Source organism: Polyodon spathula, unplaced genomic scaffold (genome assembly GCF_017654505.1).
Source record: "Polyodon spathula isolate WHYD16114869_AA unplaced genomic scaffold, ASM1765450v1 scaffolds_806, whole genome shotgun sequence".
Classification (NCBI taxonomy): Eukaryota; Metazoa; Chordata; class Actinopteri; order Acipenseriformes; family Polyodontidae; genus Polyodon; species Polyodon spathula.
Genome location: NW_024472293.1, coordinates 403573 through 430799, shown reverse-complemented (window position 1 = coordinate 430799; position 27227 = coordinate 403573). Strand labels below are relative to the sequence as shown.

The following is a 27227-nucleotide window of genomic DNA, read 5'->3' as shown; positions in this document are numbered from 1 at the left end:
GTGTAGAGAACTCAGTGCTGTACTGGGGATCTGAGAGCAGCTAATTCAATACAGTCTAGTGTAGAGAACTCAGTGCTGTACTGGGGATCTGAGAGCAGCTAATTCAATACAGTCTAGTGTAGAGAACTCAGTGCTGTACTGGGGACTGAGAGGATACTGTAGAGAACTCAGCTACTGGGGATCTCAATAATTCAATACAGTCTAGTGTAGAGAATTTGGTACTGGGAATGTAACAGCCAGCATATTGAATGCAATTCAGTGTTTTTTAATATACTTTTTTTTTTATATACAGTATAAATGTATGCAAAAATAAAGCTGTAATACCCGGTGTTCCATTGTTTTGTCCTTTTTTTATTTTAAAAAAATCTATATCTATCTATATGCATGGAGCCTGGGGACAGAGTATAGATCTAGTGTAGAGAACTCAGTGCTGTACTGGGGATCTGAGAGCAGCTAATTCAATACAGTCTAGTGTAGAGAACTCAGTGCTGTACTGGGGATCTGAGAGCAGCTAATTCAATACAGTCTAGTGTAGAGAACTCAGTGCTGTACTGGGGATCTGAGAGCAGCTAATTCAATACAGTCTAGTGTAGAGAACTCAGTGCTGTACTGGGGATCTGAGAGCAGCTAATTCAATACAGTCTAGTGTAGAGAACTCAGTGCTGTACTGGGGATCTGAGAGCAGCTAATTCAGTACAGTCTAGTGTAGAGAACTCAGTGCTGTACTGGGGATCTGAGAGCAGCTAATTCAATACAGTCTAGTGTAGAGAACTCAGTGCTGTACTGGGGATCTGAGAGCAGCTAATTCAATACAGTCTAGTGTAGAGAACTCAGTGCTGTACTGGGGATCTGAGAGCAGCTAATTCAATACAGTCTAGTGTAGAGAACTCAGTGCTGTACTGGGGATCTGAGAGCAGCTAATTCAATACAGTCTAGTGTAGAGAACTCAGTGCTGTACTGGGGATCTGAGAGCAGCTAATTCAATACAGTCTAGTGTAGAGAACTCAGTGCTGTACTGGGGATCTGAGAGCAGCTAATTCAATACAGTCTAGTGTAGAGAACTCAGTGCTGTACTGGGGATCTGAGAGCAGCTAATTCAATACAGTCTAGTGTAGAGAACTCAGTGCTGTACTGGGGATCTGAGAGCAGCTAATTCAATACAGTCTAGTGTAGAGAACTCAGTGCTGTACTGGGGATCTGAGAGCAGCTAATTCAATACAGTCTAGTGTAGAGAACTCAGTGCTGTACTGGGGATCTGAGAGCAGCTAATTCAATACAGTCTAGTGTAGAGAACTCAGTGCTGTACTGGGGATCTGAGAGCAGCTAATTCAATACAGTCTAGTGTAGAGAACTCAGTGCTGTACTGGGGATCTGAGAGCAGCTAATTCAATACAGTCTAGTGTAGAGAACTCAGTGCTGTACTGGGGATCTGAGAGCAGCTAATTCAATACAGTCTAGTGTAGAGAACTCAGTGCTGTACTGGGGATCTGAGAGCAGCTAATTCAATACAGTCTAGTGTAGAGAACTCAGTGCTGTACTGGGGATCTGAGAGCAGCTAATTCAATACAGTCTAGTATAGAGAACTCAGTGCTGTACTGGGGATCTGAGAGCAGCTAATTCAATACAGTCTAGTGTAGAGAACTCAGTGCTGTACTGGGGATCTGAGAGCAGCTAATTCAATACAGTCTAGTGTAGAGAACTCAGTGCTGTACTGGGGATCTGAGAGCAGCTAATTCAATACAGTCTAGTGTAGAGAACTCAGTGCTGTACTGGGGATCTGAGAGCAGCTAATTCAATACAGTCTAGTGTAGAGAACTCAGTGCTGTACTGGGGATCTGAGAGCAGCTAATTCAATACAGTCTAGTGTAGAGAACTCAGTGCTGTACTGGGGATCTGAGAGCAGCTAATTCAATACAGTCTAGTGTAGAGAACTCAGTGCTGTACTGGGGATCTGAGAGCAGCTAATTCAATACAGTCTAGTGTAGAGAACTCAGTGCTGTACTGGGGATCTGAGAGCAGCTAATTCAATACAGTCTAGTGTAGAGAACTCAGTGCTGTACTGGGGATCTGAGAGCAGCTAATTCAATACAGTCTAGTGTAGAGAACTCAGTGCTGTACTGGGGATCTGAGAGCAGCTAATTCAATACAGTCTAGTGTAGAGAACTCAGTGCTGTACTGGGGATCTGAGAGCAGCTAATTCAATACAGTCTAGTGTAGAGAACTCAGTGCTGTACTGGGGATCTGAGAGCAGCTAATTCAATACAGTCTAGTGTAGAGAACTCAGTGCTGTACTGGGGATCTGAGAGCAGCTAATTCAATACAGTCTAGTGTAGAGAACTCAGTGCTGTACTGGGGATCTGAGAGCAGCTAATTCAATACAGTCTAGTGTAGAGAACTCAGCGCTGTACTGGGGATCTGAGAGCCAGCTAATTCAATACAGTCTAGTGTAGAGAACTCAGTGCTGTACTGGGGATCTGAGAGCAGCTAATTCAATACAGTCTAGTGTAGAGAACTCAGTGCTGTACTGGGGATCTGAGAGCAGCTAATTCAATACAGTCTAGTGTAGAGAACTCAGTGCTGTACTGGGGATCTGAGAGCAGCTAATTCAATACAGTCTAGTGTAGAGAACTCAGTGCTGTACTGGGGATCTGAGAGCAGCTAATTCAATACAGTCTAGTGTAGAGAACTCAGTGCTGTACTGGGGATCTGAGAGCAGCTAATTCAATACAGTCTAGTGTAGAGAACTCGGCGCTGTACTGAGCGCTATATAATTAATAATAATCTGGTGCAGATGACTGGGTATTGTAGAGGGGATCAGAGAGGCGGCTAATTCAATACAATGCTAGAGAACGCGGTATTGTCAAGTTGCGCACAGCGGGGGCGTGCCTTCTGTTTGTCGAGGTGCCTGGAACCGGAACGCGTGGGCGCGCCTCAAACAGGTCTGCGCTGGAGGAAACCCGAGCCTGCTGAATCCACTCCAAACAAAAAAGAAAAGTACAGCGTTTCAGCGTTTCCAAAAACTGCGTCTCCAAATCACCCGAGAGCTCGCCGGTACTGCCTTTGGAGACGCGCACAACTCGCGCTCCCGGTGTGCAGGGTCCGCCTATTTTATTTTATTTTATTTTAAAAGAACAAAACTTTCTTTTCACGCTTCTTTCAGCCAGCCCTGCGTTTCACCGGGTCCTGCCTCAAACCGCCCATCCCTAAAACAGGTATACTGGAAGCGGAACTCCGCGCTTCTGTCTTTCCTCGTTGTTGTTATTATTGTGTGCGTTTGTGTCTTGTTTGTTTGTTTTGAAGCAGAACCTTTCCATTATATTTGTAAAGCAAACAGCGGAAGATGCAAAGTGCAATTCAATTGGAATGATACTCTTCAATACGGGATTGTTTGTATAGTCTGGAGTGGGGCAGGGTTATGATAGCGCTAAGATATTAAACTGTGTTCAAGGGATTCTGTATTCATTTGAGTTAAGAATCCAATTCATTGGTGGTGTTTTTAAAATCATGCAAAGCAGCCTATACCAGTGACTTTATTACTACACTAATTAAATACATCTATTAATAGTGCTTCATTATACTCTACGAAATATAATTATTGAACTGCTCTAACCATCAAAAGAATATCCAGACCCTATGTTGTTGTGTTGTTGTTGTTGTTATTATTATTATTATTATTATTATTATTATTAGCTGCGACGTAAATATAAAACGCGATGGGGAAAGTTTCAATCGTGTTTTTCAAGTTATAATTTATTTTGCATAGCACAGTTTGGGATTTTGGAACTATTTTGCACAGTTTTAGATTCACTCTGGTTGAAATGGAATGTTATAGTTACCGTTTTAAAATGTTTGCTTAAATTATGCATTAACATGGAAATAAATTATCTGGCATTGTTACGCATGAAAATCAATTAATGTTTTTTTCTAACTTTTTTGCCGTGTATGCGCACTGGGCTGGTGATGACGCATTTGGCTCGATGAAGGCGAGGCGCTGCCCGCTTTCTATTTTGAGTTTATTCGTGATTTATCCGTGTAGAGGTGTTGTTTAAAAACTTTGCTACATCTATTTCTGCTTTCGACATACACGGGAACGCGGTGCTTATTAAGCGGTCTGTGTGCGTTTGGGTTATATCTGATGCAAAGTGTCATTCTTCGTGGAAAGCAGGTGAACTCTGTATCAAACTGAACTCGAGGTTTGTAGGTGAGCTGGGGAGCTGTCTTCTGAAATAGTTAAAGTGTGTTCCTCGCCCTGGCTCTCTCTGTAAAGCTCGTACAGTAAGTGTAGCCGTGGTTACTGTGTAACTGTGAGGAGTTTCCCTACCGGGGTATCGGACCCTGGCAGCATAGTGTAGTCGGCTGAAACACACCGATTTCAGTGAGAACGGCGACCGTTTCGCTACACACTGGTATTATAAAAACGAGACTTCGTGGATCGACGTTTTCCAGTTTGTTCGGAACCAGAGCCGCGCTTTTGGAAATGCTCGCCCGTTGCGCATTTGGTGCATTTTAAGAATAAGAACGACGCTGATTTAAAGAGCAGCAGCCGATCTCGTTGTAAACTGGCCCCAATTACTGCCTGCATTTTGGGACAGAGACTGTTCAGTGTTGACACAACTTTGCCCCCCACTCCAAAATGATGAAATGATGCCTCTGGTGCTCAAAACAATTGCAATAAAAGTGTTTTGCGTATTCGGTTATAGTCTAATTCGCACAAACAGGCTCAGCGGGTTCTGTGGTTCATTTTATCAGTCGTTATCTGCCTTTTAATTTAACCTTCCGTGCATGAAACATACAAATAGTGGAGGCCTAATACATTGCAATAATAATAATTTGAATTTTAAGAAATGGGCATTTCTTTCTAGGAGGAGCAATTACAAACACATACGAGGCTGTCATGCATTTGCGTCTTGCTGTATGTTTCCATATAAACAGCTGCTTTTAATACGTCCTCATTTGAAGAAAGGGTTAAAGCCACAGGCACTTTTCAAGAGCCTGTTTTAAAAGCAGGCACGAATAGCAGTGACTCCCATTGCATGGCGATTCGACCCATTCTTGGGTTTCCTGCGTTTCAGTAAAGCACTCCTGAGCTTGTTCCCTGCACACACTGCGGCTAAGCAAGCTGGTAGTAAAACCTGGAATGGGTGAAGCGGCTATGCAATTGGGGCCTTATTTCTGTCCCTGGGTAGGTAGCAGACTCGGGAGGGGCTGTCACTGCTGTCAGTAAGCCCTGCCTCTTGTTTACAGAAGTTCCAGAAGACAGAGGTGAGGAATCAGGTGGGGGCCCCCCCACCCTTTGCTGTTGCCATGACGATGGTCGCACCCACCACCACCATGGGTAAGACAGGAGAATTCTAAAGCTGGACATTGATTCTGTTACACAAGCAAGCGTTGAGAAGCACAGAGAGCATAGGGTAAGCATGTTAGAACAGGTGTTTTAAAAGGAATGCAATCTCTACCCAGTATCTCCTATTGAATCTCTTCAATATAGCCGGGTGGCCTCTACTCCCAACTGCTTGTCCTTAAACTAAGCATTCAAATACCTCCCTGTGTCCCGCTAATAGGGTTAATGTGCTGTGAACTACAAGCAGCAACTCTCTGAGGATTGTGACCCGCCATGCCACTGTCAGTAGAGCGTGCATTCTTACGCAGCAGGCTTCGGAAGAAACATGAAAAAAAAATCGATTTTCAAAAGGTGACCGAAGAGGGGGTGTGTGGTGCTTTTGTTTTTGTCTTTGCTCCTCTCTTATTTTCTTTCCCCCTTCCTTTCTTTGAGGTCCTGAGGAGACGACAGCCCTCCCCGTGGAGAGGAATGACTCCATCATCACCGCCGGTAAATATGAAGTGTGTTGCCTTCGGGACCCGAGCTCGCTGCCTGAGGGATCGTCGGGGGGGGGGGGGGGGGGGGGGGGGGGGGGGGGGGGGGGGTTCAATGTAATGTATTTATATGGACAGTGCTTCAAGTTGTTGTAGTCTAATATGAAAAACTCAAGTGGACAAGGAAGTAGCCGAGAGAGTCAATTAAAAGCAGGAGAATCTGTTTGGTTTGTCCGTCTCTTTGTGTGTGTCTCTGTGTGTCAGTCTGTCAATGTTGTCATTTCTTAGTGCTTTAGCATGTCTCTCTCCCCGCAGTGGTGATCGTGTCTCTGTGTGTCGGTGCAGTAGCCTGTCTCTCTCCCCGCAGTGGTGATCGTGTCTCTGTGTGTCGGTGCAGTAGCCCGTCTCTCTCCCCGCAGTGGTGATCGTGTCTCTGTGTGTGTCGGTGCAGTAGCCCGTCTCTCTCCCCGCAGTGGTGATCGTGTCTCTGTGTGTGTCGGTGCAGTAGCCTGTCTCTCTCCCCGCAGTGGTGATCGTGTCTCTGTGTGTCGGTGCAGTAGCCCGTCTCTCTCCCCGCAGTGGTGATCGTGTCTCTGTGTGTGTCGGTGCAGTAGCCCGTCTCTCTCCCCGCAGTGGTGATCGTGTCTCTGTGTGTGTCGGTGCAGTAGCCCGTCTCTCTCCCCGCAGTGGTGATCGTGTCTCTGTGTGTGTCGGTGCAGTAGCCCGTCTCTCTCCCCGCAGTGGTGATCGTGTCTCTCTGTGTGTCGGTGCAGTAGCCCGTCTCTCTCCCCGCAGTGGTGATCGTGTCTCTGTGTGTGTCGGTGCAGTAGCCTGTCTCTCTCCCCGCAGTGGTGATCGTGTCTCTGTGTGTCGGTGCAGTAGCCCGTCTCTCTCCCCGCAGTGGTGATCGTGTCTCTGTGTGTGTCGGTGCAGTAGCCCGTCTCTCTCCCCGCAGTGGTGATCGTGTCTCTGTGTGTCGGTGCAGTAGCCCGTCTCTCTCCCCGCAGTGGTGATCGTGTCTCTGTGTGTGTCGGTGCAGTAGCCTGTCTCTCTCCCCGCAGTGGTGATCGTGTCTCTGTGTGTCGGTGCAGTAGCCCGTCTCTCTCCCCGCTCCCCGCAGTGGTGATCGTGTCTCTGTGTGTCGGTGCAGTAGCCCGTCTCTCCCCCCGCAGTGGTGATCGTGTCTCTGTGTGTCGGTGCAGTAGCCCGTCTCTCCCCCCGCAGTGGTGATCGTGTCTCTGTGTGTGTCGGTGCAGTAGCCCGTCTCTCTCCCCGCAGTGGTGATCGTGTCTCTGTGTGTGTCGGTGCAGTAGCCCGTCTCTCTCCCCGCAGTGGTGATCGTGTCTCTGTGTGTGTCGGTGCAGTAGCCCGTCTCTCTCAGTGGTGATCGTGTCCCGGTGCAGTAGCCCGTCTCTCTCCCCGCAGTGGTGATCGTGTCTCTGTGTGTGTCGGTGCAGTAGCAGTGTCTCTCTCCCCGCAGTGGTGATCAGTGGTGATCTCTGTGTGTCGGTGCAGTAGCCTGTCTCTCTCCCCGCAGTGGTGATCGTGTCTCTGTGTGTCGGTGCAGTAGCCCGTCTCTCTCCCCGCAGTGGTGATCGTGTCTCTTTGTGTGTCGGTCGTGTCTCTGTGTGTCGGTGCAGTAGCCCGTCTCTCTCCCCGCAGTGGTGATCGTGTCTCTGTGTGTCGGTGCAGTAGCCTGTCTCTCTCCCCGCAGTGGTGATCGTGTTGGTTCTGCTGACTCTGCTCGCAATGGGCTTCCTCCTCTACCACTACCTGTGCAAGAACAAGGGCGCCTACAAGACCGCGGGCGAGCCGGACCCGGGAGACGATATGGACCTGCAGAGCCAGCTAGAACTGGACCAGGACCAGAAGAAAGAGTACTACATCTAACCAGCCCGACCTGCGGAGAGAGAGAGAGAGAGAGAGAAAGAGGGGGGGGCGCGCACCTTTCACCGCTGTCCCAAAAATCGCTTTACAAAAACCCAAGAAAAGCAATTCAGTAAAAAACACTGAACACAGCTGGTAGCAAGATGAGAAGGAGATCCTGTTTTAATACGGGTGGATGAAGCACAGCGCCCCTCAAGCCTCCTCTGACCAATCAGACAAGGAGCTTCGTACAGCAGGGGCACGGCTCCACCCCACTGGGACACACCCGGCCTCAGATGCTGCTGCCGCCTCTATTTTAGACAGTCCAGAGGACAGCGGGGGCACGTTCACTGTGTCCAGTCGACCCTGTCTCTTCTGTCAGTCAGTATGTCCAGTTGTCTCTTCTATCACTCGATATGTCCCATTGACCCAGAGTCTTCTCCTGAGTACTTTGGCTGGGCTGGAGAACTATATTAACTGCAGAAGCATCGTTCCCTATTCAGAGGTTATTGTGAGCAGGGTAGGCTGCAGCCGTTCACATTACACTAAGCTATTCGGGTGTTTCTAGGGATTTTGCTATTACTGTGTACATATTATTATTATTATTATTATTATTATTATTATTAATTAGTGGTTTTGCTAGTGTACTGTATTGCAGTGTAGCTGTTGCCTGCAGACTCATTGGAGATGCCTCCTGTTCGAAAACTATGAGGTAATGCAAGCTTATACAAATGCCTGCTATTGCGTGTGTCATCCAGCAGAGGGAGACGGTTGCAGTACAGTGCCTTCAATGTCCTTCATAACTTAGGCTTCTCTCTCTCTCTCCACTAGAAAATGGCTGTAACGTATGAAACATACAGTAAACTGGACCTTACCAGCAACTGTGTTTCCAGCATACCTTTGTCAAGGTAAAGCGTGTTTGAAAACAGAGGTCGTTCCAGGCTCTTGCTGCCATGGAAACCGCACTCGCGTATTGCTATTGAAGGCTATGCATGTGTTTGTGATGTATGATGTGCTATTCGTGTCTATTTAAACCTGCACGCATCCTGGGGCATTGTCCTGTATTATAAACTATCTAATTCTATTCCAAAAACACACCTTTTGAGGTTATTCATGTTACGTTTATTTTTTGTAGTGCTGAATTTCGTTTATACACACACACACACAATTACAATAAATCTGCATTTGTTCTCAGTCTCTGTGATGTTGAAGGATGTCTACAGCACACTGTCTCTCTTCTCTCTCCTCTCCACTTACTAAAGCACCACAGAACACAAGAGTTGAAATTAACAAAATAGTCTTTATTCTAATTGTTAATATTTAAATTTAGTGTGTGTATATAATAATGATAAAAAAATATATAAATTAAGTGCAATTAAGGTTTTTATCAGATGCAAAAGATCCCAGACTGTAACCAACGATACAAACCCATCAAATCAGCTTATATATATATATATGAATGAGGATTTAATCTTGGCATTTCTATCGATCAATTGATTAATCACACCTGAAATTGAAAGACAATGACAAGGAATGACTGTGATGTCATCACACATTTTCTTCTGACATTCAGGAAGACAAGATTCATTGATTAATTATTTTTTAATTGCTTAAAGCCCACAGATGTGATTAATCAATTAAAACCCTACCATATATATATATACACACACACACACACACACACACACACACCCGTACAAGATCTACTCCCCCCACACTTCAGAGGAGAGAGGAGGAACACTGCAGGGATGGTGGCAGTAAGACTCTTATTGCATAGCAGTTTCACCCATTCTGGGTTTTGCTATGAGCTTGACTAGCCCCAGTGTATAGAGAACATAACAAGCTCAGGTGCGTCTTATTAAACTGACAGTGAATCCAGGAGTGGATCAAACTGCTAGCCAATGGGAGTCTTACTCCATCCCCGAGTTTCTCCTAGTTATTTATTTATTACCAAAAGCAGCTTTTAAGTTACATGGTGGATGAGGCAGTTTGCTTTGAAGCCACCACAGAACCAGAACACTGCCGTAGAACATCAGGACCATAGAACCAGAACACTGCCGTAGAACACCAGGACCACAGAACCAGAACACTGCCATAGAACACCAGGACCACAGAACCAGAACACTGCCATAGAACACCAGGACCATAGAACCAGAACACTGCCATAGAACACCAGGACCATAGAACCAGAACACCGCCATAGAACACCAGGACCATAGAACCAGAACACATCGCCATAGAAACATAGAACACCAGGACCATAGAACCAGAACACTGCCATAGAACACCAGGACCATAGAACCAGAACACTGCCGTAGAACATCAGGTTTCCCAGAGCAAGATCCAGACACCGTTAACCCATTACATGCTGCTGTCCTCGTCTGACGGCAGCCTGCTTAGTCATTTTTGCTGGAGCATTTTTAACTGGTGTCTTGGTGTTTTTTCACGTCTGACTGGACTGTCCTCAGAACAGGACGCAGCAGCTTCTAGTCAAAATGAAGGATTTACTTTTTTTTTTTCTGTGAAGAAAGATTAATTTAGAATGTATCAAATTACATAAATGCAGCCTGTGCTGTGATTTTATTTCATTTCTGTTATTCGCTACGTCATGGGTTAAATCACTTGTTTGTCTTTGGGAGAGAGCGAGACACACACACAGTAAATGTGCTTTGCTGGTTTCAACACGCTAGTTGTAATGCAGTGCAGAGACACACACATTGTTTGTGCGTTAACTCAAAGCTTTAGGGTCCCAGTGACGCTCAGGAACTTTGTGTCCGGGACAGACATGGACTTTTTCAGGTTCAAATATTCTTTGAAAGTTTAAGAGAATCGAGGCGTGGCTCAGCTACCCCCCCCCCCCCAAACAAAAGCAGAGCAAAACTCTTCCGCAAAGAGGAATGTTATTTTTTGCAGCAGCAGAGCGAGCAGCAAGAACACTCCCTGGCAGGTCTGGTGTCGGGGGGGAGTCGGATCACAAGCGTCTGAAGGTGGGGGCCTTTTTTGGTTGACTGATGTATAAATCGATCATGTCTGACACCCAAGAACATTTGTTCCAACACTAGAAACTACCCATACCATGTACAGTGAAATGCATTAGAAATCTTTACAATACACACACACACAATGATATGAATCTGGCTATCTGTACTAGAACAGGGGTCTCCGATCCCAGTCCTGCAGGGCCGCTCTCCCATCTGGTTTTAGTTCCAAATGTATCCTAAATTAATTAACTGGACTAATTAAGGGCTTATTAGAAGCTTAAATCGGTCCAATCAAGTAATTTAGGGTACAGTTGGACTGGGATTGGAGACCCCTGTACTAGACACCCCACGCACATTAGGGTTCCCATATGACTCCATGTACCCCAGCACAGTTTTTGCAATACAGTCTTACCTGTCTCAGCAGGACTACACTTCCCAGAATGCACTGCGGTGTCTGAACTGTCCCAATCTGTACATGTGTACATGGAGTCACATGGCAACTCTAAAGACACACACACATGTATCTCATACGAAGACGTGAGGCTGGTTCAGTCATGTAAACATCACAATCACACTTAGCTTTATTTTTGCTCACTGTGTAGTCAAACCTTGTGAATCCAAAACGACACAAAAAAAGTGTAAATCATAATAAAAAATATATATTTGGAAGATTTTTAAAAACAGCGGAAGATATGTTTTATTTCATAAAGTGTGCAAAAAGCATGCAAGTGAACATTATTTTTGTTTTATTATTGTTGTTTTACGCTCAAAATACACACACACATTGTCCCAAGTGTTAACACATCTTTAAAAGATAAAGGAGTCTAGTAGAAACACAGTTTAGACTGACAAGGTTTTTCCACTGCAGTCCAGGGGAGGAGGGCGTGCTGCAGAGCTGTCCGCTCCCTGGGTGTCGACTGCCCTCTCCTGCTGCGTGGGTGCGCGCCATTGCTTTTTTCAAACGCCACCCCCCCTCTCCCCATTCTTTCCACTGCCTCCTGTACTTTAATTAAATTTCAGAATAATAAAAGATTTTTGAAGGCGCTCAAGGACTTTGGCACCCAATAATAACCCTCTAAAATATGTTCATCGGAATGCAGTAAACCACCATGAAAACACCCACACACATGAAAAGAAAGTCATGTGCTTTGAAACAGGTCTGCACTGTTAGCTTCCCCTTGTATCAATTCAGAGTCAAATCAACTAAGATTAGAAAAAAAATAAAATGTGTACGAGGGCCATGCACCTTAGCAACAGGATCTGTATCCCTCTGTAATGAGAACCCAGTGCTGCCAACTTAAAAAAAAAAGGGTGGAGCCTAACTCCTCATTGTTCCCCACCTCACTCCCACGATTGGTAGGCAAAAGAATCAGCTGACCAATGGCTAGGCTGGAGATGATTGATTCCACCCTGATGGGACTAACTTTTTTTTTTAAACCGTGTCCCAACACACGAGCCTGACCCTTTTGAAATCCCACTAGAAACCAGCACCAGCCTGCCGTGAAGGCAACGCTGATGCCGGCGTCTGATGCAGATCTCGGAGGAGAGGCGGGCCAGCACTGAGCTCTGATTGCGGTTGAAGTTTATAGCAACACTTCTTCATTTTTCTACACGGAGCGCTACGAGCAGTCTCTGTGCCAAAAACGTGTGCAAGGGAAGGGGCGGGTCCCCTAAGCAGCTATTCCAATCCCCCCCCCCCCCCCCCCCCCCCCCCCCCCCAACCCACACCCCGCCCCTTCAGTCCCGGGGCGTCTCTCTCAAGCAGGGAGAGGGACAGCTGTGTGCGGGACGACTCAGCCTGGACCCAAGCACTGCCTCGTGACACGACCATGGATTCTAACCCAGGCCTCCGGTCGTGAAAAATAATTTAAATAAAACCACCTGGAGGTCACAAATAATAAAAAAAAAAAAAAAAAAAAAAAAATCAGAAAATTAAAAATGATTCTCAAAAGAAAAATGCTACATACCCTGAACAAATCAAAACTATATTTGTTGAAGTGTTGCTATAGATCCACAACGCGTACCTTCCCCCTTTTGTTTTATTGTCCATATAACTGGTGGTGTACTGCACTCACCCAGCACTAAACTATTACATTCCTTTAGGTGGTGTCAGTATTGCAGCACGCGGGCGTGCGTGTGTCTGGGAGCCCGGCTCGGCCCACTCGGGTTACCAGATGCTGTAGCCTCCGCTGGAGCCGCCCATGAAGAAGTTGGCCTTGCGCTGGGTCATCATCACGTTGGCATTCTGCATGGCTGCCAGCTGGGCTGCGTTGGGGAGGTGCCCAGGAGGGACGGGCTGTCGAGAAACAGTCAGGATCGCCTTTAAAAAAATGTGCTTCACACGGGAGACAGGAGGACGACAAAGGTCTTCCTCAATTTCACTTGCTGGTCCCCCTAAAACATCCACGTAAACGCACGGATCACTGACTGATCAGTTTAACCCGTCATTAGGGAGGTGGGTTGACTGAGAAAGACGTGTGAGGGAGGGGGTGTGACAAACCCCAGGCTTTACAATGAATTATTATTTCTCTTTTTTTTCATTTAAGCAAAAAAAGGACACCAAAGCTGAGCCAGATGTCCCTAGTGGTCAGTTTAGAAACTGGGGGGTTTGGGGATTGCAAGACCCCCCCACCTCACTGACGGGGTTCCTTCACACCTTGCTGTGTACATGCAGGGTCTCATAGTAATGCTGGAGGAACGCTGGACTCACCGGGATAGAGGGGCTGCTGCCAGCTCCGAAACGGGCTCCTGCATCGTAACCCCCCTCCACCAGCACTGTGGAGCCGGGAGGGTACAGGTGTCCCATCGGGTAGTAAGCGATGGGCACGTTGTGTCCCATCTGGGCCATGGGCACCGACTGGGGCATATGCATGAACATCTGGGCGCCAGGATAGGTGGGGGGCATCTGAGGCACGGCACCAGCCTGCTGGGGGTGCATGTACCTGGGCTGGTAAATCTGAAACAGAGAGAGAAGCAGCACAAGATGAGCAGGAACACACACACACACACACTCGCTCACACTGACACACACACGCATGGCTGTCCAAGCCACTGCATGGACTCCACAGCACACTACAGCTGAAACAGTATAGAGTTGGGTGTTCTGTTTTGTTTGCAGCGTCAGTAAACCTCTAGAAAAGAAAACCGAAAGGAAGTATGGTTACCTCGGAGTAGGAGGGGGGCGCATCCGAGTAGGGGGGAGCCTGCTGCCCTGCCATGGCTGGGGGGTAGAGGGGAGAGGAGCCTTGCTGAGGAGGGTACGCTGCCTGCTGGGGGTAGGGCGCTGAAAAGGGAGAAACACACACACACACGGGTTAGTGAAGCAACGCCCCCTGCAACGTTCTAGCCAACACCGCTCCGCAAAGTCCAGTCAACCCTTGAACGGGACATGCAAACGAGACACACGCGTCTCAGCGCTGGATAGTCGTCCCAAACACTGACCAAGCCTTGCTGCAGATTCACCAGCACCCGACCTGTTCATTTTAAATATCCACAGGCAAACAAAGGCACTGCCTAGAAACGAGGCAGAGTTCCAGTTCACACCCACTGGGCTGCTTCACCGTTCCAAACCTTCTAACCAACCGCCCTGTTGCCTCAGCATAACTGTATAGGGTTAACTTGGTATATTTTTATTTTGTGATTTTTTAGTTTATTTCAAAAGATGATAACTATATTATATACCTGTACATGTTTATAAAAATAGAATGCATAAGTCAAATTAAATATTACATCCAGTTCAATTCACATTGGTCAATAATTGTTAATCTGTGATAGAGATAATACTTGCCTTTTTTTTTTTTTTTTTTTATAAACACTGTATAACTGCATTAGTCATTTGGCCATCTCTTATATATAATGCGTCCCATTTCACGTACTCGCAGCCCAGCATTGGCTACCATGTCGGTTTGGCAGCGACGTGGTTAATTATTTTTCAAAACAATGTGCTGTAACCACGGCCCCGCCCACTGCTTTGTCTATTGGGTGAGGGCGAGAGTCCAGAGTTTCTCATTGGCCAAGCTTGCCGTCAATCGAACAAAACATAACAAAGCAAGCGGCTCAACCATTATCCGAACTGCGTCACAGACCAACGAGAGCTTTATCCGACCGGGCAGCCGAACCGTGACCTGCAAGACTGCTAACATCTGCATCAATCCGCGCCGTGGTCTCCCACAGACCCAGTACGCTCCAGTTAACGAGATAAACTCCCCCAAAAAACACGCACAGCTCACTTAAAATCTACACAGGGTACTACTACACAACACAGGTGCCGCCCCGTCCCCGGTCACCTGCACTGGAGGCCGGTATCTATCACCAAAATAGAGGCTTGACAGAATTTCAGCGCATAAATAAATAAATAAATTCGTATACTATACACAAGTTTTTATCATCCATTTTTTTAAATCAATTATTCAATCGATAGGCTACACACACCCGGTGATGCGTGTCATGTTATATTTAAAAATGCACGCATTATATTACACATTGCGGCTCTACTATGTGTAGAGTCTGTGTCACATTTCTAATTTATTTTAAAAAAAAAAAAAAAAAAAAAAAAAAAATAGTTGTCTGCAACTTTTAAAATGAGGTTACCCCGCCTGACCGGTCGTTCAGGCTCAGTCACAGCTGTACGCGCAACCCGGTCGATAACAACGCCCCGTAACATCGCCACACGGACCTCCGACGCCTCGGTGCAATGCACCTCGCCCTCACAACATAACCACATATCGGTTCATGCAAACCGGGCAAGAAGAGAGCTTCTGCCTCCAGCGTACCGGCAACGCCTGTTATATATATATATACAGCAAAAGAGCCATGCACATTTGTAATGATTGGTCTGTGTACGTAATTGATACTTTGAAATACTGCACCATTACTAACCATTACCATGCATTAACTATGAAACTTTTTAGACGTGGTATAGCTGCGAGGTTATTATAGAGAGAGAGAGATAATATTGTTGCGGGGATATATATATATATATATATATATATATATATATATATATATATATATATATATATATATATATATATATATATATTACACACACACACAACCCAGTGTGATGCAGACAAAGTGAAAAACGCTTTCTAGCTAAACTGACGGGGTACAGTACAAGCTGTGTAATACAATGATATTATATTATCTGCTCAGGACTGAGAACCGCGTGTGTTGTGCTCCAACTGTCTATCACTACTCCTACCTTGAAAAAAAAAATGGATTGCAAACCACAATACAAGATGAACCTCACAAACCAGATCGCAGAATCGGCATGTCAGAGAGAGAGAGAGAGAGAGAGACAGAGAGAGAGAGAGAGAGAGAGAGAGAGAGAGAGAGGAGGCAAGGTTAATTTCCAAGGATAATTAGAAATAGCAAGGCCGTGCTTTCTTATTTGTAAGAAGGAAAGGAGAAAACTGAAAAAAAAAGACGAGTCGTGATTTTAAAAACTATGCGTATATCTTACCGTGTGGTTTAAAACTGACACGGCTAGCTGTTAAGCTGGGCTACACTCGAATAAGCAGCTATGGAGAAAACTGCCACTATATCGACAGAGAGAGAAGGGGGTGCAGATCGTGTCGGTTGTTTTTCTGTGTTAGATTTCATTGTTAAACTACATGCAAGCGTCCATGACACCCGGACTGAGCCTCGATAGCGCACACGCAAGAGCATGCATGCAAACCAAAAAAAAATATATATATATATATATATATACACACACGTAAAAATCAGGAATACAAACGCTTAATTCACCTATGCTTTCCCATCGATCGGTCACATGACAGGTGCCCCGACATATTATTACTATGAGTGATATTGATTTATTTATTGATTGATTGATTGTGTATCCAACACAAACACTTGCGCTGAAATGCTCCGGCAGCCCCAAAGCGTTTTTGTTTTTTCTATACACGTTGGATCCTTGTGAATTAGTGCTGTGTGTGTATCTAGATATATAAACAGGGATGTGTAAAATGAAGTCAAAGCGAAACGCGAACGCAGTGCAAGGTTAAATATTAAAACAATACTTTGTGAAAAAAATCTACGGAAACGGGGAGTATTTTAGATTGTTTACACCCGTAGAGAAAAAAAAAAAAAAAAAAAAAAAAAAAAAAAAAAAAAAAAACAACAACCCCTTACCTTTATTGTTCATTTTTTCGTGTTTGTTCCGATGCAATTGTAAACTGTATCGATCGAATCGGCCTTTATTGCTATTATTATTATATATATTTATTTTTTTTATTGCTAAAAAATACAATGCACTCGATCGAGGGGAAACTTTTTCCTGCACGGTCTTACTTCCTTGTTTGCTCTTCCCTTGTCCTGATTCTGTCGAGCTGCAGAGCCCGTGACGTCACGCCGCCGCTCCTTGTTAAAGGGGACGCGTCCGCTTTCTGATCGTCAAATGAAAATAAATACACACACGAAGCTGCATTCACAAACCCCAAAACTGCACCGATCTCGCACTGCCTTGTTTAAATTAAGTCTGGGTCTGAAACCAGGCGACAGAGCTGGCCCCAGTGCTTAAGTTTGTTTGTAGCACGTTGCATGTTTTAGATTAAATGCAACATCCGCGGAGTTTACAGCTCATTGAAGAAAAACAAAGTGCTTAGCGATTATACATGTACTCGCTTTACTGTTGTTTCTAATGTGTTGTTAATTAACAGTGTCCTGTAGGGAGATTGTAATGTTACCGGGGTATTCCGTTTTCACCTTGAAGGCTAAATGCCCAGGGGTCAAGCCCTTGCACCATGAATGACGATCTCAAATTTTCCATACAATTGATGTCAGTTTGACACCCTGGTAAATTCAACTCCCTCCCCTTCTTCTCTGCCTGTGGAATTTAAGAACTCCACGGAACGTTGTTACGGCGTTAAACGTTCTCTTCGAACGCCGGTCCGTTTTGAATTATGCATGAGGTGAGCTCATTAATATTCATGACCCGCTTGCTGCGGCGCTGCAGTGATCGGTTCGTGCAGAGCGCTCTAGGGGCGAGTTCCTCTCACCTTCAGCAGCAAATCGTAGCAGCATGGAGACGCCGCCGCCGCTCTCACCTGTACCAACATCTTAACATCATTTTATACAATACTGAAAAATAGGTTAAAACAATTACTTTGTTAAGCTTGTAATTAAATATATATTGGGTTATGTCGGAAATACTGATCACCAATTATTATTATTATTATCATTATGATTAATAATCATAATGCATGTGGCTAATTCTGTGTTGTCTGTGTAATACAGTCTTGGGTTCAGCAGCTTTCGTTTCTCTCAGGGCTCCCCAGTTAGTTTATATTCCCCGCAAGCACCCGGCTGAGTTAATGACCGGTCCCTTCAGCGTCCAAACTCTTACTGTGCGCCTTTGCAGACTCAATCCAACAGACCCCTTCTGGGCACCTAAGGACTTCCTCTGTCACCCGCCGCACAGGAAGTCATTAGATACGAGGAAGTGGCAAGTAACATATACACCCCTTTTGTTTTTTGTTTTTTTTTAAAGCCGGGTACTCAAACCTGCTCTTGTTTGCTATACAGCATGTGGGAATAGACTGGGACGAGCCCACAAGCCACTCAAGTGCAGGAATCTACTTTTCCCTCTGCAGGTGTCTCTGAAGCGTAAACGGACGCTCCGGATTCGTTGGGCAAGACGCTGTCTCTTTCCCCGGCACAAAAAAGCCAGGTGCAGCGATGGAAGTAAAACTAGAGTCGTGCACGGCAGCTTGGGTTTGATGGCAATGCAAGGTCCTGTTGCAACACTGGGTCTAGTAGCCTTTCTGTACTGCGTGCAATGGTAAGCAATGGGCAGGATCTCAAAGCGCTGCGTGGACACACTGTATTCTGTGCACCCACGTGTTAAACTGAACTCAGACAGAACTACACGCACTTCTTACTGCTTCTCACTGGTAAAATGAACACTCAGGCAGTGGCTGGAATAAAAACCCGCAGTTGGATCTGTATCTCTCCCTGGATGGGGTGGGCGGGCTGCAAAGAGTTAGTGGCAGAGAGACCCGTGCACCCAGACACCGAATCCTGGAACTGATCCCGAGAGGCTCTGAATGGACAAAGCTACTTATTACCGCGGCATTGCAGAGCCCAGGCGTCCTCGCAGCTCGATGTCAGAAGAAAGAACGATAGAACTCAATTAACGAGCAAGCTGGTTGGCGTGTGCAGGCAGCTGCAGTCTCGAAACTGCTCTTGCAAGCCCACCCCTGCCGCTGCAGTGCCACTGGGCTGGAGTCGGGACTCTTCTCCCTCAGTTCATTAAGGATTCAGCACAGTTAATTGTGCAACCCCCCCCCCCCCTCCCCCTTCTCCTCTTTCAGCGCCATGGCAATATTATGCTAATGCATGCAAATCGGATGGAGGCTCTAGTTAAAGGATTTGCTTAGAATGAGCTTTATATATATATACATACATACATACATACATACATACATACATACACACACACAAGTTTTACCCCTTTTTGATATACCTTCTAACATATTTCATTTACAGAACTAAGTTTTTAATTATTAATGTATTGTCCGTATTATCATTATTATTTTAAGTACATTGCATTTAACTGACCAGTATATATGTGTATATATATATATAGATAGATATATATATAGATGTATGAAACGCAACAGTGTACTACAGACCGCCTCACAGAGGAATAATAAGGCGCTGTCTCTTTAAGAAGCCGAGCGCTCCCCCTACTGTTCAACAAGAGTTGTGTGTTTTTTCTCCCATGCAAGTATAGCCTTGCATAAATTATGTTCATGACGCTGTGCAAAAAAGAAAAGAAAAGGACGATTTTATATTACATTTGCAAGACTTTAATCGCGGAAGCCTCTCTTTTCCATGCTGTCGAAAGGTGTTTCGGAGTTAGGCGAAACCCCGAGGTGACGGAGAAAGGTGTCATTAAATATTAAACAGAAGAGGCCGTGCTCCGGATCGAGCTGCTTTATCAATGCAAATGCCCCTTTGTGTTTTCCTGCCGCGATGCATGCATCCCGTACGGGCTGTGAGATGAATTTATAATTATCCGCTTCAACACTAAAAAAAAAAACAGTAGCAAAGCCTTGATAAATCCACGCAAAACAAGGTGGGAAAAAATCACCCCAAAACTCTGACGCTAACGGTAAGTTGCATTAGTTTCCAAAATAAATAAATAGGGGGTGTGATTTTTTTTTTTAAAAGGAAAAGAAATGGGAGGTTTTTTTTTTTTTTTTTGGTTAATATGTAATGTTCGTAATTAGCATAATTTATATATTTATGAAAAGAGAGGCTGCGTTGCTTTGGCTGTGGGAGTCGGTTGCGTGGTGCAGATAGCAAATCTCCAAACGAGCGTGCGGGAGTGAGGGGAAAGCGATTATATTATTCTAACATCAAAAGAAAAGGAGGGGGGTGGAGAGAGGCAGAGACGGGCTGAAAAAGTCTCCTCTCTCTCTGGGGTCGGGGCAATCGCTTATATGTTATAAGCAGACTGCCTTGCTGTTTGCAGTCGTGTGTTATTCAGTCGGTACTGGGATGCATTTCAAAATGAAAGCAGTGCATCGTGAAATACACACACTGGGCCCGGCCGGCCGTAGTTTTTTTTTTTTTTTTTTTTTTTTTTAAATGTTGTTATCATTTAGCACGACAGAAAATCGAGCCGAAGTCGTCGTGCACGCCTGTATTTAATACTGCCAGCATATTTATTAGCACACGTATTATTAAACGACTGCACTATTAAAAACAGACATTTTTGTTTTTCAGCATTTTGATCTCGACATCTTAAAAATAAAACAACCCAAAACAAGAGTAACACAAAATACACCACAGCGATGCAACAGATCTATATATATATATATATATATATATATATATATATATATATATATATATAGTACGCGTTGAAACACGCCTATCAAAATAACGTTACAATTTTTTTCTGGTGTGTTATGATGAGATCCGATGGGTACAGATCAGTGAAACTCGCCCGTAACGAACTGCCCTTGCATTACATAATAAACACGGTACTGTCCGCTTGTTGGCGCTGCCTGTGTGTGTGACGATGGCAGAAAATATCAATAATTAATTAGGACGCTTCTTTTGAAACATTCCACACCTATCTGCATATTTGCCCTAATGATTACATTCAATTATTTATTACAGTACAACGTGGATTTCACAAAAACAAAAAATAATGGGATGGCAATAAGACACCCGCTGCACAGCAGTTTGATCCAGTCCTGGTTTTACTGCAAGCTTAATAACACACCTGTGCTTGTTACCTGTACACACTGTGGCTAATCAAGCTGGTAGTAAAACCTGGAATGGGTGAAGCTGCTAGGCAACAGGATTAATTTCTATCCCTGTAACAAATGTTGGTGGTTTTGATTTTGTACGATTCATGTAGGTCAGTAATTAATAGTTATATTTTGCTATGAGCTTGATTAGCCAGTGTGTACAGGTAACAAGCTCAGGTGTGTCTTTTTAAACTAAAAACCAGGAATGGATCAAACTGCTATGCAATGGGAGTCTTATTTCCATCCTGATGGGCCAGGCAAGACAGCAGAGTTCACTTTGATACGAGGGTGGGTGATGGTAGGTGCTCAGTTTGCAGGTGCTTACACGGCTTGCATTGATTGGTTGAGGCTGTACTCTTTGACGGAGAGCACAGCCCTGCTGGATGTTGCTGGTAACGCGCTGTGCCTGTTCTTACCCCAGCATGCAGGAGCAGTGACTCCAGGGAGGGATCATGGAAGCTGAGGAGCTGGCTGCTAACAATGCCCCACTCACCATCAATGAGCAGGTAGAGTGCAGCCCTGCACGGGAGAGCACAGCATACAGGATATACAGCACAGCATAGTGCAAGATAGTATAGCACAGTATAACACATTATACAGCAAGGTACAGGACAGTATAACACAGCATAACACATTATACAGGACAGTACAGTATAGCACAGTATAACACATTATACAGCAAGGTACAGGACAGTATAGCACAGCATAACACATTATACAGCAAGGTACAGCACAGTACAGTATAGCACAGCATAACACATATACAGCAATACAGGACAGTACAGTATAGCACAGCATAACACATTATACAGCAAGGTACAGGACAGTATAGCACAGCATAACACATTATACAGCAAGGTACAGCACAATACAGGACAGTACAGTATAGCACAGCATAACACATTATACAGTATAGCACAGTACAGGACAGTACAGTATAGCACAGCATAACACATTATACAGCAAGGTACAGGACAGTACAGCATAACACATTATAGCACAGTATAGCATAACACATTATACAGCAAGGTACAGGACAGTATAGCACAGGACAGTACAGTATAGCACAGCATAACACATTATACAGCAAGGTACAGCATAACACATTATACAGGACAGTACAGTATAGCACAGTATAACACATTATACAGCAAGGTACAGGACAGTATAGCACAGCATAACACATTATACAGCAAGGTACAGCACAGTACAGTATAGCACAGCATAACACATTATACAGGACAGTACAGTATAGCACAGCATAACACATTATACAGCAAGGTACAGGACAGTATAGCACAGCATAACACATTATACAGCAATGTACAGGACAGTATAACACATTATACAGCAAGGTACAGGACAGTACAGTATAGCACAGCATAACACATTATACAGCCAGGTACAGGACAGTATAGCACAGTATAACACATTATACAGCAAGGTACAGGACAGTATAGCACAGCATAACATATTATACAGGACAGTACAGTATAGCACAGTATAACACATTATACAGCAAGGTACAGGACAGTATAGCACAGTATAACACATAATACAGCACAGTACAGGACAGTACAGTATAGCACAGCATAACACATTATACAGCAAGGTACAGGACAGCATTGCACAATTCATCACAGTGTAGCATAGTACAGTAGAGTGCATCATGTAGTACAGTACAGGACAACACAAGACAAGGAAAGACTGTGTGCTGTAGTTACAGTGACGCCCACCCTCTCCCTCACTCCTCTGCAGGTGATCGTGATGTCAGGACAGGAGACCATCAGAGTCCTGGAGCTGGAAATGGCAAGCCCGCTGCCGGCCCTGGGGGCTGATGGGAAGGGCGCGGACACCACGACGAGCGAGGGAGGCACGGCCAGTCCAGTTCTGGAGCCCAGTACAGGAGGGGAGGGGACCCCGGGACCAGGGGGGACCCCGACACAGGAAGGGGCGGGCACAGCGATGGCAGGTGTGGGTTCACACTGGGTCCTTTCTGGGACTGATTGCCTTATTGAGAGAAACCTGCTTGAAGGGATTGTTTTCTTGAGGTTTTTAAAAGCCTTTTTTTTTTCTGGCTCCCTCCTTTCTGTACTCTCTCCCACCCTCTCTTCCAATTTCAAACTCTTTATAGGTTTGTCATACAAGAATGTACAGTAATATGTAAAAGCTATCTATCTATCTATCTATCTATCTATCTATCTATCTATCTATCTATCTATCTATCTATCACCACTCTCCCTCCCTCCAGCTCCAGTGGAGTTGCCCTCCCCCGTGGTTCAGACTGTGGCCATGACCAGTGGCCTCATGACCCCAGCCCAAGCAGCTCTTCCCGTCACTGTGCAGGCTGGCACACAGGTACCTCTGTTTGTTTTTGCCCCTATATTGTAATTACCCATGTTTTTTTATGATGCTTTGCACGAGTTCTGTGCTTTGTCGTCCTAGTATTTGCCCCCTCCTCCCCAGGGTCCAGCGTTTGCCCCCCTTGGATCCGGTCTTTGGCAGTGCTCTGTTCTCACCCCTGTCTCTCTCCTCTGCAGTTCCTGAGTCCGGACAGTCTGGCCGCGGTGATGACAGGGATGATAGCCCCAGGTGGAGCGGCCACCCAGCCCTTCCTCATCCCCCTCAGCATGGCCGGACAGATGGCCGGTCAGCAGAGCCTGGCTGTCTTCACCTTCCCCACTGCCACCATGGCCACTCTGCCCGGCTTGACGGCCGTCACTCCAGCAGGGGGCGTCCTGAAACTGCCCTTCACCGGGCTGCAAGGTAACCCTCTGAGGCCAGGGCTGCACTCTGAGGAGAGTGGAATGGCAGCACAGTCACCCCCTAGTCTCAAAGTCACTGTAAAGCACAGAGAGGTCTGGTAAAGCATAGGGAAGCATTGTAAAGCACAGAGAGGTCTGGTAAAGCATAGGGAAGCATTGTAAAGCACAGAGAGGTCTGGTAAAGCACAGGGAAGCATTGTAAAGCACAGAGAGGTCTGGTAAAGCATAGGGAAGCATTGTAAAGCACAGAGAGGTCTGGTAAAGCATAGGGAAGCATTGTAAAGCAAAGAGAGGTCTGGTAAAGCATAGGGAAGCATTGTAAAGCACAGAGAGGTCTGGTAAAGCATAGGGAAGCATTGTAAAGCACAGAGAGGTCTGGTAAAGCATAGGGAAGCATTGTAAAGCACAGAGAGGTCTGGTAAAGCATAGGGAAGCATTGTAAAGCACAGAGAGGTCTGGTAAAGCATAATTGTAAAGCACAGAGAGGTCTGGTAAAGCATAGGGAAGCATTGTAAAGCACAGAGAGGTCTGGTAAAGCATAGGGAAGCATTGTAAAGCAAAGAGAGGTCTGGTAAAGCATAGGGAAGCATTGTAAAGCACAGAGAGGTCTGGTAAAGCATAGGGAAGCATTGTAAAGCACAGAGAGGTCTGGTAAAGCATAGGGAAGCATTGTAAAGCACAGAGAGGTCTGGTAAAGCATAGGGAAGCATTGTAAAGCATAGAGAGGTATGGTAAAGCTTATTAATAATTGTGCAAAGTATGGTAAATGCATAATTAAAGCATTTGTAAAGCATATTAAAAATATGGCAAGCCAGGGTAAACGAGTCGTATAACCATGGGAAAAGCATAGCTAAGGTTTTGTCAAGGTAGAAGCGGTGTATTGAAGCTGACACACCCCCCCCCCTGTGTTTATCGCCCCCTAGCTGCCACAGTGCTGAATGCAGTCCCGCCTCAGTTCCACTCTGCCTCCCCGCAGACAGTCCTGCAGAGCAGCACCCCTACAGCATCGCCGCAGAAACCAGCCGAGACGCAGGTCTCCGTGGCAACCGTGCAGACCACTGGCATCTCCATCAACCCAGCCGTAGTGAGCCTCCCCTTATTTATATCAGTAGAAAGAAGGCGCTGCGAGAGTGGAATGTGGCTGCTCTGGGAGCTTCCTGCTGTGCTTGTGTGTCGGACCCCTGTGTTGCTCACCAGTGTGTTTGTGTTTCAGATCAGCGCCGCTTCTCTGGGCGCCCAGCCCCAGTTCATCAGCTCTCTCGCCACCACGCCCATCTTCACCAGCGGCATCGCGGGCATTCCCGGCATCACCAGCCAGATCATCACCAACGCACAGGGACAGGCAAGAGATGGGCTTGGACTAGGGCAAATCGGGGAGTGTGAAAGCAGCTCTTTGTGCGTCCTGCTAATCTAACAGGGCTGTGTGTGTGTGTATAAGGCTCTGTTTCTGTGTGCTTATGCCTCTCTCTCTCTCTCTCAGGTGATCGGGACGCTGCCCTTCATCTTGAACCCGGCTGCCTCTCTCGGGGCCGCGGGGGGCTCTCCAGCGGCGCTCCCAGCTCAGAGCCTGCAGGTCCAGACCATCTCCCCTCAGCTGCTCCTCAATGCGCAGGGGCAGATCATCGCAACCATCGGGGGCACCGCTCCGCAGCCAGCCCTGCTGCACAGCGTCGCTCAGACACAGCCCCCCGCCAAACCAGCAGTGCAGGTAGACGCACGGCCACCGCGCTGCCCTCCAGACTGCGCGCCTCTAGGGGTGCAGGCTCGGTAACTCTGTTCCTTGTTTGTGTGTTGCAGGGTCCTGCTGCGGTGACGGCAGTGTCAGTGTCTCAGGCTCCTATCATCATCGCCCCCCAGCCCCCTCCCCTGAAGGCCGTGGCAGCCATCTCCGCGGCCGAGACCCCCACAGTGAGCCAGCTCGTCAGCAGCAGTAAGGGGGTCCCCACTCTGCGCTCGCACTCGCTCTCCCCGTGCTGGTTTGAGATTCAGGACTCCGCAGACGGGTTTGCTTTAGAGAGCACCCTATGCCGTGCGTTGCAGTGTTTGTAACTGATCCATTGTCCTGCCTCTTCCCTCAGAGCCCCAGTGTCCGGCCCTGGACGACGACGGAATTAACCTGGAGGAGATCCGCGAGTTTGCCAAGAACTTCAAGATCCGCCGGCTCTCCCTGGGACTGACGCAGACTCAGGTGGGGCAGGCGCTGACCGCCACGGAGGGGCCCGCCTACAGCCAGTCTGCCATCTGCAGGTGGGTGTGTGAGAACCGCAGGCGAGGAGTGGGGGGAAGCACGTGGAACCAGCCAGGAAACCGGTCAGCAAAAGTTACAAAAGAATTAAGAGAGCAAGGACTCCCAAGCCTGCCTGGAATCGTTTTTAACGTTCTCAAAAATGCAGGGATGGGGATTCCGGATTAGCCACAGCGTACAGATAAGAAGCTCAGGTGTGTCTTATCAAACCCCTAGTAAAACCAGGGAATGGATCAAACTGCTATGCAATGGGAGTCTTCTTTTCATCCCTGGATGTTTGATAACCCTGTTGTGTGCGTGTGTGTGCGTGTGCTTGTGTGCATGTGCGTGTGTGTGAAGCACGTTGACACTGTGTGTGTCCCCCAGGTTTGAGAAGCTGGACATCACTCCGAAGAGCGCTCAGAAGCTGAAGCCGGTTCTGGAGCGGTGGCTGGCCGAGGCTGAGCTGTGGAACCAGAAGGGGCAGCAGAACCTGATGGAGTTCGTGGGGGGGGAGCCCTCGAAGAAACGCAAGCGCAGGACGAGCTTCACCCCCCAGGCCATCGAGTCACTCAACACCTACTTCGAGAAGAACGCCCTCCCCACGGGCCAGGAGATCACCGACATCGCCAAGCAGCTCAACTACGACAGGGAGGTGGTGCGGGTGTGGTTCTGCAACCGCCGACAGACCCTGAAGAACACGAGCAAGCTGAACGCGTTCCAGATATAGCAGGGAGAGGGGCACAGACAGGGCTGGAGAGGACGCGTCAGAACAGCACAGCGAGGGCGTGGTGCAGCCGAGGGAAGCACGGTGAAGCCCATTGCAAAAACTGTGGCAAACGCAGCATACGGGAAACAGCAAACGTGTTGCTCTAGGCTGGCCTTGTTGATACTGGACTAGAATAGGCTGGGCTTTATAAACAGCACACTGATCAAGTTCCTACCTTCATCACAACATCAGAAGTTGCATTGGAGTCCTAACCCCCTGGACCCCGGGACTCGCTGCCCCTTCTATCGAGCTTGTGAGTTGCTTGGTGCACTGATTCGGAAGCAGAACGAGTCTTGCCTCCCTTTCTTAGCTACTCTCACGGGTCCTGCAAAGACACTAAATTCCACTGCACTACAAACGGGACCCATTTCCTGAAAGGATCAGAAGAACAGTGACTGTAATTGAAAGGAGTTTGTCGCCACTGTGAGAAACCAGTCACTGAAACTATATATAATATACAGTAATAATGTATTTGAGTTTCACAGGCTACAGTAATTAGTGTGGGGTGAACAGAAAGAGACTTGACATTGTGTGCTG

General features: G+C 46.5%; 3 protein-coding genes across 3 annotated transcripts; 2 read left to right on the top strand and 1 right to left on the bottom strand.

Annotated features, from left to right (window-relative positions):
* Nucleotides 1–384: 384 nt before the first annotated feature.
* Nucleotides 385–8874, top strand: LOC121308924. Its single transcript, XM_041241645.1, has 5 exons — nucleotides 385–402; nucleotides 2847–3212; nucleotides 5245–5335; nucleotides 5774–5830; nucleotides 7529–8874. The coding sequence occupies exons 1-5, from the start codon at nucleotides 385–387 to the stop codon at nucleotides 7702–7704; spliced, it is 708 nt and encodes a 235-aa protein (XP_041097579.1). The 3' UTR covers nucleotides 7705–8874.
* A 3501-nt stretch (nucleotides 8875–12375) lies between these two features.
* dazap2 (DAZ associated protein 2) lies at nucleotides 12376–16998 on the bottom strand. Its single transcript, XM_041241677.1, has 4 exons — nucleotides 16800–16998; nucleotides 13826–13944; nucleotides 13372–13617; nucleotides 12376–12957 (listed from the first exon to the last, which is right to left on the bottom strand). Exons 1-4 carry the CDS (start codon nucleotides 16810–16812, stop codon nucleotides 12829–12831), a joined length of 507 nt encoding a protein of 168 aa, XP_041097611.1. The 5' UTR covers nucleotides 16813–16998; the 3' UTR covers nucleotides 12376–12828.
* A 2281-nt stretch (nucleotides 16999–19279) lies between these two features.
* Nucleotides 19280–26783, top strand: pou6f1 (POU class 6 homeobox 1). Its single transcript, XM_041241631.1, has 11 exons — nucleotides 19280–19782; nucleotides 21354–21438; nucleotides 22691–22904; nucleotides 23184–23290; nucleotides 23473–23698; nucleotides 24621–24781; nucleotides 24911–25039; nucleotides 25178–25405; nucleotides 25495–25627; nucleotides 25776–25944; nucleotides 26309–26783. The coding sequence occupies exons 2-11, from the start codon at nucleotides 21385–21387 to the stop codon at nucleotides 26649–26651; spliced, it is 1764 nt and encodes a 587-aa protein (XP_041097565.1). The 5' UTR covers nucleotides 19280–19782; nucleotides 21354–21384; the 3' UTR covers nucleotides 26652–26783.
* Nucleotides 26784–27227: the final 444 nt, after the last annotated feature.

Excerpts from the sequence above, each read along its gene's own strand:
- LOC121308924 (XM_041241645.1), top strand. Across the intron at positions 5,336-5,773 it reads CGCACCCACCACCACCATGG|GTCCTGAGGAGACGACAGCC; the intron begins GTAAGACAGGAG and ends CCTTTCTTTGAG. Across the intron at positions 5,831-7,528 it reads TGACTCCATCATCACCGCCG|TGGTGATCGTGTTGGTTCTG; the intron begins GTAAATATGAAG and ends CTCTCCCCGCAG.
- dazap2 (XM_041241677.1), bottom strand. Across the intron at positions 13,618-13,825 it reads CGCCCCCCTCCTACTCCGAG|ATTTACCAGCCCAGGTACAT; the intron begins GTAACCATACTT and ends TCTCTGTTTCAG. Across the intron at positions 12,958-13,371 it reads GCAGCAGCCCCTCTATCCCG|CCCGTCCCTCCTGGGCACCT; the intron begins GTGAGTCCAGCG and ends GTTTCTCGACAG.
- pou6f1 (XM_041241631.1), top strand. The coding sequence starts at position 21,385 with ATGGAAGCTGAGGAGCTGGCTGCTAACAATGCCCCACTCACCATCAAT. Across the intron at positions 24,782-24,910 it reads TCTCCATCAACCCAGCCGTA|ATCAGCGCCGCTTCTCTGGG; the intron begins GTGAGCCTCCCC and ends TTTGTGTTTCAG. Across the intron at positions 25,406-25,494 it reads CCGCCAAACCAGCAGTGCAG|GGTCCTGCTGCGGTGACGGC; the intron begins GTAGACGCACGG and ends TGTGTGTTGCAG.